Source organism: Tursiops truncatus, chromosome 14 (assembly GCF_011762595.2).
Source record: "Tursiops truncatus isolate mTurTru1 chromosome 14, mTurTru1.mat.Y, whole genome shotgun sequence".
Lineage (NCBI taxonomy): Eukaryota > Metazoa > Chordata > Mammalia > Artiodactyla > Delphinidae > Tursiops > Tursiops truncatus.
Genome location: NC_047047.1, coordinates 27884918 through 27904824, shown reverse-complemented (window position 1 = coordinate 27904824; position 19907 = coordinate 27884918). Strand labels below are relative to the sequence as shown.

The following is a 19907-nucleotide window of genomic DNA, read 5'->3' as shown; positions in this document are numbered from 1 at the left end:
ATATGGTATTATCAACTATAGAAACCATGTTTTACATTAGAGCCTCAGACCTTATTCCTCTTATAGCTGAAAGTCTGTACCCCTTTTACCAACTTCTCTCTTTTGCCAAACCCACTCTCCCAGTTCCTGGCAACCACTTTTCTACTCTCTGTTTCTATGAGTTTGAATTTTTTTAGGATTCAAATGGCAGGATTTCCTCATTTTACATGACTGAATAATATTCATATATATATCTATATACACACATATATATGGATACATATATGGAGAATATGTATGTAACATTTTCTTTATCCATTTATCTGTTGATGGATACTTAGGTTGTTTCCATATCTTGGCTGTTACGATTAATTCTGTAGTGAACATGGAAGTATACATAACTCTTCAAGATAATGATTTTGATTCCTTTTAATACACACTCAGAAGCAGAATTGCCATATCACACAGTAGTTCTATTTTTAATTTCTTGAAGAAGCTCCATACTGTTTTCCATAGTGGTTGTACCAGCTTACATTCCCACCAACAGTGTACAAGTTTCCCTTTCTCCACATCCTTGCCAGTATATGTTATCTCTTGTATTTTTGATGATAGCCATTCTAACATGTGTTTATCTCAGGTATTATCTCACTGCAGTTTTGACTTGCTTTTATTGAAAAGACTATCCTGTCCTCATTGTATATTCTTGGCCTCTTTGTCATAAATTAATTGACAATATATGCATGGATTTAATACTGGGTTCTCCAATCTGTTCCACTGATCTATGTATCTGTCTGTATGCCAATACCATACCGTTTTGATTACTATAGCTTTATAATATAATTTGAAATCAGGAAGTGTGATGCTTCTAGCTTTGTTCTTCTCTCTCAAGATTACATTGGCCAGGATCTTTCATATTTTTTTTCTTGGAACAGAAAAAAGAGCAGATCATACCAACAATTTTTATATGTCTTAAAATATAATAAGCAATATGAATCAAATTGGGTTTCTTCTGTTAAATCCATTCTCAAGGGAAGGTACCAATAAATAGGCAAAGAGAACAAAATGATCAAAAAAAGGAGATACCATAAACATAAATCATGATTTCAACTCTACCACTTCATATCTATTAACAACTTCTAGATTTCAAAAGGGTGACATAGATTTGTTTCAGAACTAAAATAATCAAACAATAACAAACTCCCAAAGCATACATGTTGGCCATTATGTCAGAATCTACCATTTTAGTTTAAGATATTGCCCTGCTTAATATTTATTTAAAGCTCACATGGCAATATAAATGAGTTTCCTAAGGCTCTTTACTCTCCAGAAACTCATCTACCATCAAGTCTTCTTTTGCTCTATAAGAGCGTCATTTTTTCATTTAATCCAACACTGCATCAAAACTAGTCCTGTGGCCTTGTAAGATGATTATAAAATTGCTAACTACAATAGCAAGGGACAGAAATTCCACAATGAAATGTAAAGTTAAAAGAAAAAAAACTGGACCCAGGACACAGAAAAGAAAGGATAGCTAAATTAAAATTTTTAAATTGCTGTTGATTTCAGCTGCAACCACTCTTTTCTAGACCATATTTAAAAATACTTGCCTGTCAGGTGGTCAACTGAGGAAACAGTCATTTTCATGAATGAAATATAAGGAAGATTTAGTGGACACAGCTGTAGACCATTTTTAGTTTAAACACCCCAAAATTAGCACTGAAATTTGTTTTTCTAAGGAAATCATAATCAAATCCTTTTTCTAAGGAAGACCATATATGACTTATGGGAGAAACAAAGTCATGTTAGGTAGAATGCCCCAGCACACCAGAAGCACTTCTACAGTAATGTAGGGCTTTCTCACCTTAAAAGTCGTGGTGCCATACAGTTTGGTGGTGTGGACTGTCTCTGGAAGCACATTAGTGATATTGGTGATGAATTCTTCCAAGTACTTACAGGATTTCTCCAAGTGTGTTGTATTGATAATAATCTGGACAAGCTGGAAAATAACAAGAACATGTAAGAGTAATTTGACTATTCACCCTACGATGAGTGGCTCAGTATGAATCTGATGGTACAACAAAAACAAAAGACATAATGGCAGAGGCCATCTGTATTCTATAAAAAGTTAATGTTAGAGCACAGGCTTAGGTATCACTTCCTCTGTGAAGACTTCCCTGACTTCCCAAAGCAACTTGTATTTCCCTCTAATATAGGGGGAACAATAGGAGCAAGTGTCACTATTTTAAACTTGTCTTCTTCTGTTCAAAATAAAGACTAAACTAAGATCAAAAACTGAGAGTGTTTAGCATAGTACCTGGCAATAAATAATTGCCAAATGCATGAAATAAATGAACTCCAATTAAAAGAACAAGAATGACTGAAATGTCAAGAAGTTTCAAAATTAGGCATGATGAACAAAGGAATGTTGGAACAGGTTGCAGTATATTAACAAACTACATTAGTTTGTGAAAGAAAAAAACATGAGCACTGAAGTCAGAGAAACCAGGGAGCAAATACTTATAAAATTATTGATATTGAGAAAGTTACTTAACTTCTCTAAGCCTCTTTCTTTAACCGTAAAATGTTAATAATAATTTCTAAATCACAGACTTATTATGAAAATTAAATATTCTTTAGTTAATACTATTTTCCTTTTCTTACAGAGTAGATCCCTAAACAAGGCAGTACTGGTAAGATAAAAACTCATCTATAAATTACTTTGAGAGGAGGATAAGGAAGAATACTACTGTCTGTATAGAATTAAAGTCTATAAAGCACTGCACAATTCATTTTCTTAGATCACCTCCCAGCAACCAGAAGAAGTAAGTTAAGTGGGCATAATTATTACTTCCATTCTACTATAAGAGAAAAAAGAAAAAATGAACTGATTTACTCTAGATCATGTAACATTAAAACTGGGATTCAAATCCAAGTAATCAACCTTCAAGTTATGGAGCTCTTTCAGATTTGACGGAGAAATTAAACCCTTTACAGACAAGCAAAAGTTAAGAGAATTCAGCACCACCAAACCAGCTTTACAACAAATGCTAAAGGAACTTCTCTAGGCAGGAAACAAAAGAGAAGGAAAAGACCTACAAAAACAAACCCCAAACAACTAAGGAAATGGTAATAGGAACACACATATCGATAATTACCTTAAATGTAAATGGATGAAATGCTCCAACCAAAAGACATAGACTGGCTGAATGGATACAAAAACAAAACCTATACATATGCTGTCTGCAAGAGACCCACTTCAGACCTAGGGACATATACAGACTGAAAGGGAAGGGATGGAAAAAGATATTCCATGCAAATGGAAATCAAAAGAAGCTGGAGCAGCAATTCTCATATCAAACAAAAGAGACTTTAAAATAAATACTATTACAAGAGACAAAGAAGGACACTACAAAATGATCAAGGTATCAATACAAGAAGAAGATATAACAATTGTAAATATTAATGAACCCAGCGTAGGAGCACCTCAATACATAAGGGAAATGCTAACAGCCATAAAAGGGGAAACTGACAGTAACACAGTAATAGCAGGGGGCATTAACACCTCACTGTCACCAATAGACACATCATCCAAAATGAAAATAAATAAGGAAACACAAGCTTTAAATAACATTAAACAAGTTGGACTTAATTGATGCTTATATGACATTCCATCCAAAAACAACAGAATACGCTTTTTTCTCAAGTGCTCATGGAACATTCACCAGGATAGATCATATCTTGGGTCACAAATCAAGCCTTGGTAAATTTAAGAAAATTGAAATCATATCAGGTATCTTTTGCGACCACAGCACTATGAGACTGGATATCAATTACAGGAAAAAATATGTAAAGAATACAAACACAGGGAGGCTAGACAATACACTATTTAATAACCAAGAGATCACTGAAGAAATAAAAGAGGAAATCAAAATATACCTAGAAACAAATGACAATGAAAATACGACGACCCAAAACCTATGGGATGCAGCAAAAGCAGTTCTAAGAGGGAAGTTTATAGCAATACAATCCTAACACAAAAAACAAGAAACATCAGAAATAAACAAGCTAACCTTACACCTAAAGCAACTACAGTAAGAAGAACAAAAAAGCTCCAAAAGTTAGAAGAAGGAAAGAAATCATAAAGGTCAGATCAGAAATGAAGTAAAAAGACATGAAGGAAACAACAGCAAAGATCAATAAAACTAAAACCTGGTTCTTTGAGAAGATAAACAAAATTGATAAACCATTAGCCAGCCTCATCAACAAAAAAAGGGAGAAGACTCAAATCAATAGAATTAGAAATGAAAAAGAAGAAGTAACAACTGACACTGCAGAAATACAAAGGATCATGAGAGATTACTGCAAGCAACTATAAGCTAATAAAATGGACAATCTGGAAGAAATGGACAAATTCTTAGAAAAGCACAACATTCTAAGACTGAACAAGGAAGAAATAGAAAATATAAACAGACCAATCATAAGCACTGAAATTGAAACTGTGATGAAAAATCTTCCAACAAACAAAAGCCCAGGACCAAATGGCTTCACAGGTGAATTCTACCAAACATTTAGAGAAGAGCTAACACCTATACTTCTCAAATTCTTCCAAAATAGAGCAGAGGGAGGAACACACCAAAACTCATTCTACAGGGCCACCATCACCCTGATACCAAAACCAGACAAAGATGTCACAAAAAAAGAAAATTGCAGGCCAATATCAATGATGAGCATACATGCAAAAATCCTCAACAAAATACTAGGAAACAGAATCCAACAACACATTAAAAGGATCCTACACCATGATCAAGTGGGGTTTATCCCAGGAATTCAAGGATTCTTCAATATACGCAAATTAATTAATGTGATAAAACATATTAACAAACTGAAGGAGAAAAACCATATGATCATCTCAATAGATGCAGAAAAAGCTTTTGACAAAATTCAACACCCATTTATGATAAAAAACTCTCTAGAGAGTGGCATAGAGGGAACCTACCTCAACATAATAAAGACCATATATGACAAGCCCACAGCCAACATCGTTCTGAATGGTGAAAAACTGAAAGCATTTCCTCTAAGAACAGGAACAAGACAAGGTTGCCCACTCTCACCACTCTTATTCAACATAGTTTTGGAAGTTTTAGCCACAGCAATCAGAGAAGAAAAAGAAATAAAAGGAATCTAATTCAGGAAGGAAGTAAAACGTCACTGTTTGCAGATGACATGGTACTATACACAGAGAATCCTAAAGATGCAACCAGAAAACCACTAGAGCTAATGGATGAATTTGGTAGAGTAGCAGGATACAAAATTAATGCACAGAAACCTCTTGCTTTCCTATACACCAATGATGAAAAATCTGAAACAGAAATTAAGGAAACACTGCCATTAACCACTGCAACAAAAAGAATAAAATACCTAGGAATAAACCTACATAAGAAGACAAAAGACCTGCATGGAGAAAAATGTAAAACACTGATGAAAGAAATTAAAGATGATACAAACAGATGGAGAGATATACCATGTTCTTGGATTGGAAGAATCAACACTGTGAAAATGACTCTACTACCCAAAGCAATCTACAGATTCAGTGCAATCCCTATCAAACTACCAATGGCATTTTTCACAGAACTAGAACAAAAAATTTCACAATTTGTATGGAAACACAAAAGACCCCGAATAGCCAAAGCAATCTTGAGAAAGAAAAATCATGCTGGAGAAATCAGGCTCCCTGAGTTCAGACTACACTACAAAGCTACAGTAATCAAGACAGTATGGTACTGGCACAAAAACAGAACTATAGATCAATGGAACAGGATAGAAAGTCCAGAGAGAACCCCATGCACATATGGTCATCTTATATTTGATAAAGGAGGCAAGAAGATATAATAGAGAAAATACAGCCTCTTCAGGAAGTGGTGCTGGGAAAACCTGACAGCTACGTATAAAAAAATGAAATTAGAACACTTCCTAACACCATACACAAAAATAAACTCAAAATGGATTAAAGACCTAAATGTAAGGCCAGACACTATAAAACTCTTAGAGGAAAACACAGGAAGAACACTCTTTGACATAAATCACAGCAAGATCTTTTTAGGTCTACCTCCTAGAGAAATGGATATAAAAACAAAAATAAACAAATAGGACCTAATAAAACTTAAAACCTTTTGCACAGCAACAGAAACCATAAACAAGACGAAAAGACAACCCTCAGAATGGGAGAAAATATTTGCAAACAAAGCAACTGACAAAGGATTAACCTCCAAAATTTACAAGCAGCTCATGCAGCTCAATATCAAAAAAACAAATAACCCAATCCAAAAACGGGCAGAAGACCTAAATAGACATTTCTCTGAAGAAGATATACAGATGGCCAACAAACAGATGAAAGAATACCCAACATCACTAATCATTAGACAAATGCAAATCAAAACTACAGTGAGGTATCACCTCACGCCAGTCAGAATAGCCATCATCAAAAAGTCTACAAACAATAAATGCTGGAGAGGGTGTGGAGAAAAGGGAACCCTCTTGCACTGTTGGTGGGAATGTAAATTGATACAGCCACTATGGAGAACAGTATGGAGGTTCCTTAAACAACTAAAAGTAGAACTACCATATGACCAAGCAATCCCACTCCTGGGCATATCCCTGAGAAAACCATAATTCAAAAAGAGTCATGTACCACAATATTCATTGCAGCATTATTTACAATAGCCAGGACATGGAAGCAATTTAAGTGTCCGTCGACAGATGAATGGATAAAGAAGATGTGGAGATATGTACAATGGACTATTACTCAGCCATAAAAAGAAACGATATTGAGTTATTTGTAGTGAGGTGGATGGACCTAGAGTCTGTCATTCAGAGTCAGTAAGTCAGGAAGAGAAAGACAAATATCATATGCTAACACATATATATGGAATCTAAAATTTTTAAAAATTGGTTCTGATGAACCTAGGTGCAGGACGGGAATAAAGTAGCAGATGTAGAGAACAGACTTGAGGACACAGGGAGGGAGAAGGGTAAGCTGGGACGAAGTGAGAGAGTAGTATTTACATATATACACTACCAAATGTAAAATAGACAGCTCTTGGGAAGCAGCTATATAGCACAGGGAGATCAGCTGGGTGTTTTGTGACCACCTAGCAGGGTGGGATAGGGAGGGTGAGAGGGAGACGCAAGAGGGAGGGGATATGGGGATATATGTATACACATAGCTGATTCACTTTGTTTTACAGCAGAAACTAACACAACATTGTAAAGCAGTTATATCCAATAAAGCTGTTAAAAAAATAGTTTGAATTTAGAGACTTTGAGTTTTGGACACAAATTCTATCACCTATAAAATTACCCAAAACATCAGCTTTTTAACTTTAGAGATAAAAAAACACCCACCAAAATAAGCAATTCCTCACCTTCTTCCTTTCAACATGTTTCTCCTTCAGAGGAGGACAAAATTTTTAATATTTAAATTTAAAAATTTAAATTGTCTACATTAAATCACTCTTCTTCATGAGTGGGAAGGTGGCTAGTGGCAAGGTTGTCATGATAGGGAAGCCAGAAAAGTAAGAGAGTTAATTTGGGGAACTGAAAATTTTCTATTTTAAAATGAGCATTACCTATAGGGAACACATTCTATCTATCAAAAGAAATCCTAATAATAAGGAGGAATCGTGTCATGTTATAGAAATAAAAAACAGTGGCAGTCAAAGAGAAAATTGTCGTGTTTTGCAGGATATTGGCAGTTAAAAAAAAAAATAAAGAGGCAGCTTCACTGGGTACAGTAGTAATTTCCCATGACTTTTTAAAGATCTGTCAACACAAAAGATCACCATGAATTACATCAATTGGCTGTCAGTCACTTTTGAAATGTTTCATTGCTGAGCATAGAATAGACTATTAAAACACTCTAGGATTACAGTAGATACCATGTCATTTTCAAAGGGAATATTGTCTGTTAATGAGGTCTAAGTGATCTCTACTCCTGAATGACAGCTAACCAAAATCCTTAAAACGGCATTTACAAATGTGAAGCCAGATGCTTTGGGGGTAATTTTGAACTTAAGGGTGAAATGAAGCAATTTCAAGTATCAACTTCCATCAGAGTTTGAGCTCCTTTGATATTTTTAGCCCCTACTTCCCCCTCTCTTACAAAAATATATCACTGTAGCCATCCAAACTGTCCTTATTGTTTCAAGGACATGGAACTAACAATGTATTAAGATACTGGTTATATCTTATATAAAGTGGAGTTCTGTGAAACCTGTCCAGAAGAAAAGAAAACACTATAAAGCAAACAAACACCTCTCACAGCTAAATGACAGAAGTCACTTAGGCTAAAAACCATTAAGAAGCAGAAATTTTTTGTCTCTCCTTCCTAGTATCAGAGAGAATCTAATAAGGAAGGCACAGACTAGACTGTGGCAGTCACTTCTTTTCCAACCCTGCTCCGATTACCACAGCAGAGTCTGAACCATGATCACAGAAGATATTCGTATTTTTGACCAACTCCAGGGAAAAAAAAGGCTTCATCTTCTTCAATAGTTCAAAACTAAGCCCTAAATTCCACAAATTTAGGTGTCCATTCCCAATTATAAATTACTTCTGGGGTATACACATCTACTTGTAATTAGGATCAGTATTATATTGTTTCCCAAATCAGAGAATTTAGTACATTGGAGCTCCAAATAGACTAATCCAAACCAAGAAAATGACTCCTCTCCACACCACCAATGCCTCTCAAATGGTGATTTGCAGGAAGATGAAGAACTAAATAACAGCCTTGGTTCTCATTCACAAAAATAAGCTATCCATAAGACTTCAAGGAATTTTATCTCCATTTCACCCCAGCAAGGGTATAAAAAGCTGTGTCAGCTACTCATTTTATACCCTCTCCAAGGCAAATACATAAACTGCTAAAATACTTGGAACTCCTGGTTGCAAATTCAAAGGTCTAGTACAGAGCTCATATTTGAAAAGACTTACGTATAAAATGTTTTAAAATACTAGCAACATCACTGCTGTTAACAATTGGGGATGAAGACAAATGGTATGTGGGAGATATGGTCATCAATCCAGACTATAATAAAAACAAAGGGTGAATACAAATCATTGGTCATTTATTCAGGTCTTCTGGGGCATTATTATAATCATAAAAATATAAGTATTCAAAATGGTGTCACTACCAGGACCTCTAAATTTCTTTAACTTTGCCCTAAGAACCTACCTACCTACTTCTTTTTTTTCTTTCTTCTCTCTTTCATTAATTAATAACTCCTATGTGCCATGGAACTGGGATAGAGCTGTCCACAGTTATACACAAGACAAAGTCCCTGGCTTCATGGATATTACAGTAAACACATACACATCTAAACATATAGTATGATGGCAGATGGTAATAAACACTGGAAATAGAAGGGAGGATAAAGAGTTACATGGGGATGTTAGATCTGAGCTATTTTGAGATAGGGTGGTCAAGGAGGACTCCTTAAGGAAATAACATTTGAGTAGGGACTTAAGTGAAGGTATTCTGCTATCATCTGTAATAAATTAGTTCTTTTAAATCTAATTTATATTTTAAGACTTTCTATCAATACATTCTTCACAAAGAACCAGAGTATCCTTTGATTCATTGTAAACCTTCCAAATTTAACTAATTCTCTGATATTCTGAGATTAATAAACTAGTGGTTTATTTCCTTTGTCTCCATGATATCATTTTCAAATTAGTCTGGTGAAAAAGCAAAGGTTTAGAAAAAAAGAAATCTTATTTTAAAACTTACTTCAAATCTTTTTTTTTAAAATTATAGTTGATATACAATGTTGTATTAGTTTCAGGTGTACAGCAAAGTGATTAAGTTATACATACTTATATATATATTTTCAGATTCTTTTCCCATATATTGATAGGTTATTACAGAGTATTGAGTAGAGTTCCCTGTGCTATATAGCAGGTCCTTGTTGATTATCTATTCTTTATATAGTAGTGTGTATACATTAACCCCAATCTCCTAATTTATCCCTCCCCCTCAACTTTCCCCTCTGGTAACCATAAGTTTCTAAGTCTGTGAGTCTGTTTCTATTTTGTAAGTAAGTTCATTTGATTCATTTTTTTAGATTCCACATATAAGTGATCATATGATATTTGCCTTTGTCTGACTTCCTTCACATAGTAGGATAATCACTAGGTCCATCCTTGTTGCTGCAAATGGCATGATTTCATTCTTTTTATGGCTGAGTAATATCCCATTGTATAAATATACCACATCTTCTTTATCCATTCATCTGTTGATGGACATCTAGTTTGCTTCCATGTCTGGACTATTGTAAATAGTGCTGCTATAAACACTGGGGTGCACGTATCTTTTCAAAGTATGGTTTTCTCTGGATGTATGTCCAGGAGTGGGATTGCAGGATCATATGGTAGCTCTATTTTTAGTTTTTTAAGGAACCTCCATACTGTTCTCCATAGTGCTGTACCAATTTATATTCCCACCAACGGTGTAGGAGGGTTCCTTTCTCTCCACATTCTCTCCAGCATTGATTAATTGTAGACTTTTTGATCTTATTTTTTTTTGCGGTACGCGGGCCTCTCACTGTTGTGGCCTCTCCCATTGCGGAGCACAGGCTCCGGATGCGCAGGCCCAGTGGCCATGGCTCACGAGCGAGCCCAGCTGCTCCGCGGCATGTGGGATCCTCCCGGACCGGGGCACGAACCCGTGTCCCTTGCATCGGCAGGCGGACTCTCAACCACTGCGCCACCAGGGAAGCCCATAAATATCATTTTTATGCTCCCAACTTTTTATCTCCCAGCCGAACTGCCTTCTCAAACTCTAAACTCATATATACAACTGTTAACTCAGTATCTCAAACTGTATGTCTAATAAACACTACAAATTGAATATGTCCAAAACCAAATTCCCAATCTTCCTCCACCCCAAATTTAGCTCTAATTGAAGATTTTGCCATCATAGCACATGGTATATGCAGCCTTCTAGTTGATCAGATAAAAAAAATTGGGGGGTTATCTTCAATTCCTCACTTTCTTGCTTCCTCTACTTTTAACCATCAGGAAACTATGCTGGCTCTACAGTCCAAATAGGACCACTTGTCACCACCTCTATCACCCAAGTTTCCATCAAGTCTTGCTGGATTACTGTCATAGCTTCCTAACTGGTCTCCCTGCTTATACCCTACAGTTTATTCTCAATACCTCAGTCAATGTGATCCTTTTTGAATATGCCAGATGATGCCACTAATCAAATGCTGCCATGGCTCCCACTTCATACAAAATAAAAGCCAAACTCTTTATAATGGCCTACCATGAACCCCTGGTACCTCTCTGATCTAATCTACTGTTTCTCTTCCCCTTACTCACTCAATTCCAGCTACCCCAGCTTCCTTATTATTCCCTAAACTTGCCAATAACTTAACTACCTTCAGACCTTTGCTCTAGTTCTAACTTCTGTCAAAAATGCTCTTTTCCCTTCAATAATAGCTTACTGTCAAGATGTTGCTCTTTTTAATAAGACCAACCTTGAACCTCCACCAGATTCCTGATTTCCTTAACCCAGGTTCTTTCTCTTTCTCCACAGCATTCACGACCTTTTATCATACTAGATGATTTACTTATTTATTTTCTGTACCATTTATTACCTGTTTTCTGCCACTAGAATATAAGCAAGAATCTCTTTTGTTGATGTTCTTGTTGTTTACTTATTTATTCTTAAGACTTAGATCAGTACCTGTCACATAGTAGGCACTCAATAAATATTGTAAAGTTAATTAACAGGACACCTTATTCTAATCTTCTGACTTCTCTTATTTGAAAAACTCCATTTCTATACTAGCCCTAACAACCACTGTTTACCTGCCCAGATCTCTTTCTTAGTAATAGGCAATATGCACTGAGTATTTACTGTGAACCAGGCACTATTCTAAGCACTTTACAAGTTCATTTAATCTTCACAGCAATCCTATGAAATACATGCTACTATTGTCCCCATTTTACACATAAAGCCAAGCAATCTGCCCAAGAACACATTTATTAAGGGGAGAACCAGAACTGGAACCTGGGCAGTCTGCTTTAGAACATATACTCTTGACTGACCTTCTTCTCACAGACTTGGAAGAAGCAGCCCTAGGAAAACAGCTGTGTCTGCTGACTGAACTAGAGATCATCACTTAGGGTCTGAGAATACAAGGCTTTCAAGTTACAGTAGGTGGTAGAACTGAAAGGTAATGCAGAGTTGGCTTAACATGGGAAAGTAAAGAAGCCATGAGAAAAGCATGAAAGCCAGTATATAGAGAGAAAGATAAAAGAATAGAGCATATGGACAGAAAAAATAAGAGATAAGATACCATATAACCTCAAATCAAGACAGGCAGAAAGACATTAGCTTATACAAACTTTTAAATACTAAAAGAATTGTTTATCTGGTAACCAGAAATAGGATTCTGTGAGTTTTGAGTGCTTATAATACTTTTATCATTTGAGTGGATATCTGCTCCCTGTTACAAAATCACCTCTAACTAGAACAATTTCAATGTTACTATGGACCTCCTGTAAATATCTCTATCTTTGTTATGACAGAATAATTAAATCAATATGGAAAGTAGTACACTATAGTAAAAGTGAGTAAGTTTGGGGAAAAAAATAACCTGAACTTAGGTCTCATTTCTATCATTTTGCTAGCTTGGGCGTTCTCCTTGAACTTTAATTACACCTTCTATAAAATGGAAATAATAACACATGCCCAGCCTGCTTCAAATGTTATTGTAATAAATAAGGTGATTATCTGTGAATGGACACTGAAGAATATAAATTGTTCCACAAACACTGCCCATTACTGATGATGATTCCAGATGTGAAATCACTTTAGTTACCTATAAAGAAGGATATAATGTCCTCCCTTTCATAAAAGGTGAATAATAGAGTTAGTCAAAGATTTACTCGTTGGTGATGAAAAAAATCACTGGTTTTGTACGTGTCTATACAGGTACACACCACCATCATAGCCAAAATAAATAAACTTGTGTGGATGTTCCTTCATTCATATGTAAAGATTTTGATAACAAAAGTATTTTTGCCGAAACAGCTCCAATGACTTAGGAATAACATTTAGCATTCACTGAAATTATGTCAAGAACTATGATACAGTACTTCTTGATAAGCTCCTACTGCTTCTTCCTATTGTTACTTGATCTGTACAGTGCCTTTGAAATGGACAATGGAGTCAGGAAAACTGAAGAACTGAGGAGTTAGGTCTTCTTTTAAGATGCTACAGTAAAACAATGGCATAGTCACATCTAAATTCCAGAGTCTTCTGTGTCCAAAGCTGTTTCTATCACACCATGTTCCTGCTATGCTACTTGTTTAAAACAGATTTATTTTTGTACACCTGAAACTAACACAATATTGTAAATCAACTATACTTAAATAAAAATAAATTAATTAAATAAAATGGCTTTTAAGAGATTGATAGATCAAATGGCCTAAGAAGAATTATATCGAGAGTTTTAATGTAGAGGTAGTTCACAAAATAAATTTTCTGTCCTACTTGGGATTCAGAAAAGGAGAAGAGAATAATCTACAAAAGCATAAGAACCTCCAAATTTTCAATCCAACTTTGCTTTTCTGTAGCATTCCTGATTACAAAAGAAGTTAGCCTATTCTCAGACACATAATGGCAATGCTTAATATTTCTATACCAGGCAAGAGAAACGAAGCTCTGCAAAATGAGGGGATTGTCCAAATAATGTCGAATGTGACTTTAAATTATAAAAAAAAGTTGGTTATAAGTAGAATTCAATCACTGCCAATGTCCCATATTATAATACAGTATTTAACAGTGTTTTTAAATCTTAACACAGGAAAAGAAACAATCATTCCAAAATCAGAAATAGATGTTCACCTGTCTTCCAGCTGTACTCATCTATGGGTCAGCATCGTTAACCACTTACTGACGTTCATCCTTGATAACGTATATCTGAAAATGTCAATTTTTCCTAGACCAACTGACTTTGAAACTATACCACCTCTAAAAACAGATGACCAACAGCCCTTCCCTTCACCTGTGAAGAAAAGTCCTCCAAGCTCTCTCACACTTGGCACTCTAATTTCCATAAAATGAGAGGTTGAGGCTCCCATACAAACCTGGGTTTCTAAGAGAAGAGAAACGTCGCATCTTTCTAAGTTTTAGGACTTAAGCCAATACGTCAAATCTTCAGTTTGCCAAGATACTGTTCTCAACCTATGTACAATAACTCTCCACCCTTTGTGAGATTGTGTAAGCTTCCACAGAAATGTAATGACTGCCTTTCTCTCACATTTCCTCAATCCCAAATCCCCAGACTTACATGCTAATAAAGAGTAATTTACCACTCATACATGTGATGTATCTCAAAAACAAAATCTAACGCTAACCAGTGACTATGAATGCCAATATCCCTGGCATCAATGACTTACGTAGGCAAAATGTGATTTCATGCTGTATGTTGTATTTGAACTGCCGTTATTTTAAATAGGACACTGATGTTGACTCTATTCTCCAACTAACAATTTTTTTATATAATCAATGGCAAATAATACAAATTTAACCCAACAACCTCAGAAAAGAGAACCAGTTAAACTAGAGAAGACAATGAGAGAGAGAAAAAAAGTGACTTTTCCAAAAAATAATGGATTTCTCCAAGGCACTGAATGAAAAACACAAGGAATTTATTTTGCACTTTCACCGTGAGTCCATCAGAAAGAACATGACAGAGCACATAGAAAATTATAATTAATTCACACACAAGCCCCAGAGCTTAGGACATCTGTTCACAAATTGCCTTGCTGCCTCCAATAAGAGCAGCTTTACCTCAGTAAGTCCAATATTCTTCCTTTTAATGACATTCTGCAGAGAGCTGCTCAGAGTCCTAGTTAGCAACAGGTTTGTAGATTTACGAATCATGTCATCAACTTCAGTTGAACTGAAAAGGAAATGTCAAGAGTCAATCATACCAGGTAGGAAAATTATTTTGCAAACAAACAATGTGCCAGTGGTACTCATGGTAATAATAATAGTGATAATAATGGCAACAAGAAATAACATTTATTGTATATCAGAAATTAGATTCCAAGTATTTTAATGTATCAAAATTCATTTAACCTTCATAATAACCATATGAATTAGTTTTAGTATTATCTCTACAGATGAGGAAATGAAGGTAAAGAGAAGTTAAGTAACTTGCTGAAGGTCACACAGTGAGTAGATAGCAAAAAAGGATTTTAATACAGGCAGTGTAGCTCTAAAGGCTACAGTATTTAAATACTATGCTATACTGCATCTCAGGACAGAGTTCTCTAACATGATTCTGCATTCTGAAACCATTATTTCTCCCATACATTCAAGTTCCTTCACAGTTAATATTTATAATTTTCAACCTGATCTCTTTGTAGACTTTCTGCACAATTAGCTGATAAAGTCCCTAAAAAAAAAAAAATCTCTGCTCTTATGTCATCATCTTTCATATAATGTCTATTTAGCTCTCATTCCAAAATGGATGTTTCAAGCCAATAGTTACTTTTTTTGGACTTTTAAAAAAGTGATTTACAAGATTTTATAATTTTCAGGTGTACAACATAATGAATCAAAAAATTTAAAGATTATACTCCATTTAAAGTTATAAAATATGGGTGATATTCCCTGTACTATATAATACATCCTTGTAACTTATTTGTTTTATACATAGTAGTGTGTACTTCTTAATCCTCTACCTCTATCTTGCCCCTCCTCTCTCCCCTCTCCTCACTGGTAACCACTGACTTTGAAACTAAACCAGTAGTTTAATTCTGCATAAATGTTTTATAACCCTTACTATTCCAAAAATGATCGATAATGACATTTTCTATTCAGTAAAGGAAACTAAACGTAAAAAAAATGATTCCAAAGCTATCTTTATATGCAAAGTTTAAAAAAGAAAACAACAATCTTGCAATCAACAAATGAAATTCTAGACCTATACATCCTTCATAAGCCCCTGAAAGCATCACCCAAGATGGTTTCTATAAAAGATATCCTTTTGAGACAAATATTTCTTCAATAATAAAGTTAGTATTGTAATGATACTTCTTTATCAAGAAATAAATGTAAAGATTTGTGAGCAGTTCTTTTTCAATAATTTATTGCTTGTGAACAATGGTCACAAATTTTATCTCATTGATTTTTTTCTACAGAATAAAATCAGAGGCTTAGTATAGTTCAATTAAAAATCTTAAAATACTAAATATACAGGCTAGCTACATTGTCATGCTATGTGGAGACAAAAATATTAGAAATAAATAAGACTACAGAATGCAAGGAATTCAGTTAGGAAATTCAGTTAGAAAAAACGATACCTCAAAATATTTTTACAGGGTCCATGTAAAGATATATTTAATTGAACAATAACCTCTGGCTTATTGCTACCCTTTCAAAAACTATTACTGAATTTAAAACTTCATTCCAAAAATATATAAGGTGCTGGGCATTGTGTTGATGGAATATTGAAATTACAGTGGTGAAGAAATAGTCATGGTTCCTACATTCATATGTTAAACTCATAATTATATCATATCAATTGTAATATGAGTTATGAATAAGTACAGGCTTCTATAAAAGTGATTAACACAGGTGTCCAAAATAATCTGGTGCCCCGATATTAATCACTCTCCTGGCATCTCTACTTATTACTTATTTCTATTATGCTTTATGAAGATCTAGTAGAAGTTCCATTCTTGGATATGATGTAGAAGATTAAGAAAAACTGTCCCTACCTTCAAAAGCACAAGAAAGCTAGATCTAAGCTAAAAGCTGTATATTCCTTTAATGTTAATGAAGTATAATGAACACAAAAAATGTATAACTGAATTAAACTGCATACTGGGATAAAGCCCTTGAAAGATAAGCAAAGAGTAGCAGCTACTTTCATATCTAAGGCCAATTGCCTAATCTGGGTACACATAGATGAGGGAGTGAAATACTCATAGGCTGAGAGACTCTGGTGGGACAAAAAAAAAATCATCCAACCCCTTAACAGTGTGGGCTGCTATTACAGATTGGAATCTTGGAAGAGCCCCCAAACAAAAATAATAGGAGAGAGTTGCACAACAGCTCTCGCCTATAAGAATTCTGTTCCATAAGAAATGGTAGGGGTAGTGCTAGAAATCAGAGAGAAGTCTTGCAAATTTTGAAAGGGATTTAGATTCCAAGGGATTTGCAAATTTTGCAATTTTTGAAAGAGATTTAGATTCCAAATTTTGAAAGGGATTTAGATTCTACTCGAATTCAATCCAAAGGAGAGTAAAAACTAACTAAAGCTGAAACCCAGCCCAACTCAAATCCTGTTAAAATAAAAGATAAGTCCCTGGATAAAAGCTTTGGAATTTCAGAGTCTTAAAGACAAAAAGACTTCTACCATAGCATTTGTAGAATTGAAATCAGAAGTAATTTGAAACTAATAAAAACTGAGACTCACATTCAGTTCACTCAAGTAATGATGAAATCTGAATGATACATCAAGTAGCTAGGAATTGCAGAAGAGGAAGAAATGAGAAAAGAGACATATATAAGGATAAATTGGCAACATCATCTCCAAACCTAATAAAAGATCTCAACCCACAGATCTCAGAAGTTTAACAAAACCCCAACACAATTAATGCAAATAAAACCTCACACAGGAAAATCACAGTTAAATTGCAAAATGCAAAGACAAAGAGGAAACCTTAAAGGCAACCAGAGAAGAAAGGCAATACAGTTAGAGGAACAACAATAAGAATAATGGCTTATTTCTCTTCAGGAACAATGAAAGCAAACAGAGGAATAACATCTTTAAAGTGTGGGGAAAGGGAGGACTGCCAGCCTAGAATTCTACATCTTAAAAAATATATTTTTGAAAACAGATGAAAAAAGATTTTTACACAAACAAAAGCTAAGAAAATCTAAACCAGCAGATATATACTAAAAGAAGAGCTAGAAGAAATTTTTCACACTGAAGGAAAATGATACCAAAGGGTAACACAGATCTGTAAGAAAGAAGGACAAGGCTTGGAAATAGCAAATATGAGGATAAATATAATGAACTACTTTTCTTTCTTAAATTTTAAAATACTATCAAATGTTCAAACAAACAATAACATATTTTAGTGTTTAAAAACAAGTGTATAAGTAAGTATATGCCAACAATATCAGAAAAGGAAGTGAAAAGATAAATTACACTACACTGCTGTAAGATTCTTAAATTACATGTAACTGTGATAAGTTAAGGATACACACTATAATTCCCAGAGCAAACACACAAACAGATAATAAATAAAACTAAAAGTTATACTCCAGTAAGCCAATACGGAAACTAAGTCATAATACTAATAAAACTTAATCGAGAAGCAGGAAGGAAAAAAGGAAAAAAAGGAGCAAAAATAAAAATGAATGGAACAAATAGAAAAACAACAGCAAGATGAAAGGCTTAAATCCAAACAAATCACTAAATATATTAATGTAATGGAATAAACATTCCAATTAGGCAGAATGAATAAAAAACCAATACCAAACTACTTGTTGATTCTAAATGACACACATTTAAATACAAGGAACATGTCTAGATCTTACTGTCAAGATGCCATTCAGCACTAAAAAGAACTGAGCTCCTTGAAAAAATGAGTAATATCATGGTTAAGTTAGGAAATGTCCCCAAAGTGATAAGAACACATCAACAAGGCACAGGAGCCAGCATGAAGTGGCTCACACTAGCTACATCTGGGACAATTTGAGTATCAAAATGAATAAGGTCATTAAAGGAATAACCCAACTGAATGAAGTAAGAATCCATGAATCTGATATGATAATAGGAAATGATAGGTAGGTAGGTAGGTAGCTAGCTAGCTATATAGATAGATAATGGGGAAGGACTCCTTAATATGGAATGCCAAGTAATACATATAAAAGGAATAAAAAAAAATAAATTAGTTAAAATCATATATTAATGATTACTAGAGAAAAAAACTGATTTCAGGCAAGAATCACTAATGAATACTATAAGAGGTAAAGAAGTGAAGGACATCTGGTAACTAACAAAATAAATACATGGTCTCAACGTATTTCAAAACAAACAGTACTTATTACAAAAGGAAAAATTATAACTATATGGAGAAAACAGACAACATCTTAAATAGTTAATCAAAATGAACATAAACCATAAGGGATTGAAATACTACACACACACACACACACACACACACACACACACACACACACACACACACACAGAGACAGACAAAGAGAGAGGGAGGAAGTAATAAAGCAAACATGGCAAAAAGTCAAAAATTGGAGAATTTCAGTTCATCACAACATTTTCGAAATTCTTCCTTAATGTTGACATTATTTGAAAATAACATGATAAAAAAAGAAGAAAATGTTATAAGTAATAGAACAGACAAACGTATACCATAAAAGAAAGTAATGGTTATATTAATATTAGGCAAAGAAGACAATGATTATTTTAATTTTTAACACAGATAAAGAGGGACATTTCACAAAATTAAAAGGATGAATACAATAAGAAGATATAACAATCAAACTGTGTATGAACTTAAAAAGATATATTCAAAATAAATGAAGCAAACTTGAGAGATCCCACAAAAAAATAGACAAATCTACAATCATAGCTGGATAGTTTAACACTCCTCAGTAATTGACAGAAAAAGTAGACCTAAAAAGGGAAGGATACAGAAAATTTGTACAATACTATTAATAAACTTAGTCTGTCATTTAGAGAATACAACACTCAACAACTACAGAATACACATTCTATTCAAGTGTACACGAAACACTGTTGTAATTGGATTTAAATTTACCACCTTGATGGTTGATTTCTGTTTGTTCCACCTGTTCTATATCCCATTTA

At 34.4% G+C, this 19907-nt stretch overlaps 1 protein-coding gene across 13 annotated transcripts in view; it reads right to left on the bottom strand.

Moving 5' to 3' along the window:
• The window catches only part of EXOC6B (exocyst complex component 6B), a 710711-nt gene that overhangs the window by 289664 nt on the left and 401140 nt on the right, over positions 1-19907 (bottom strand). For all 13 annotated transcript variants that reach the window (XR_012325650.1, XR_012325649.1, XM_033838288.2 and 10 more), the window contains 2 exons: positions 14846-14957; positions 1841-1975 (listed from right to left, as the gene is read on the bottom strand). Coding sequence is in view for 11 of the 13 variants with exons in the window: in XM_033838288.2 (XP_033694179.1) it covers positions 1841-1975; positions 14846-14957 (247 nt within the window). In the remaining 2 variants the exon portion in view is untranslated. The remainder of the gene's footprint in view (positions 1-1840; positions 1976-14845; positions 14958-19907) is intronic.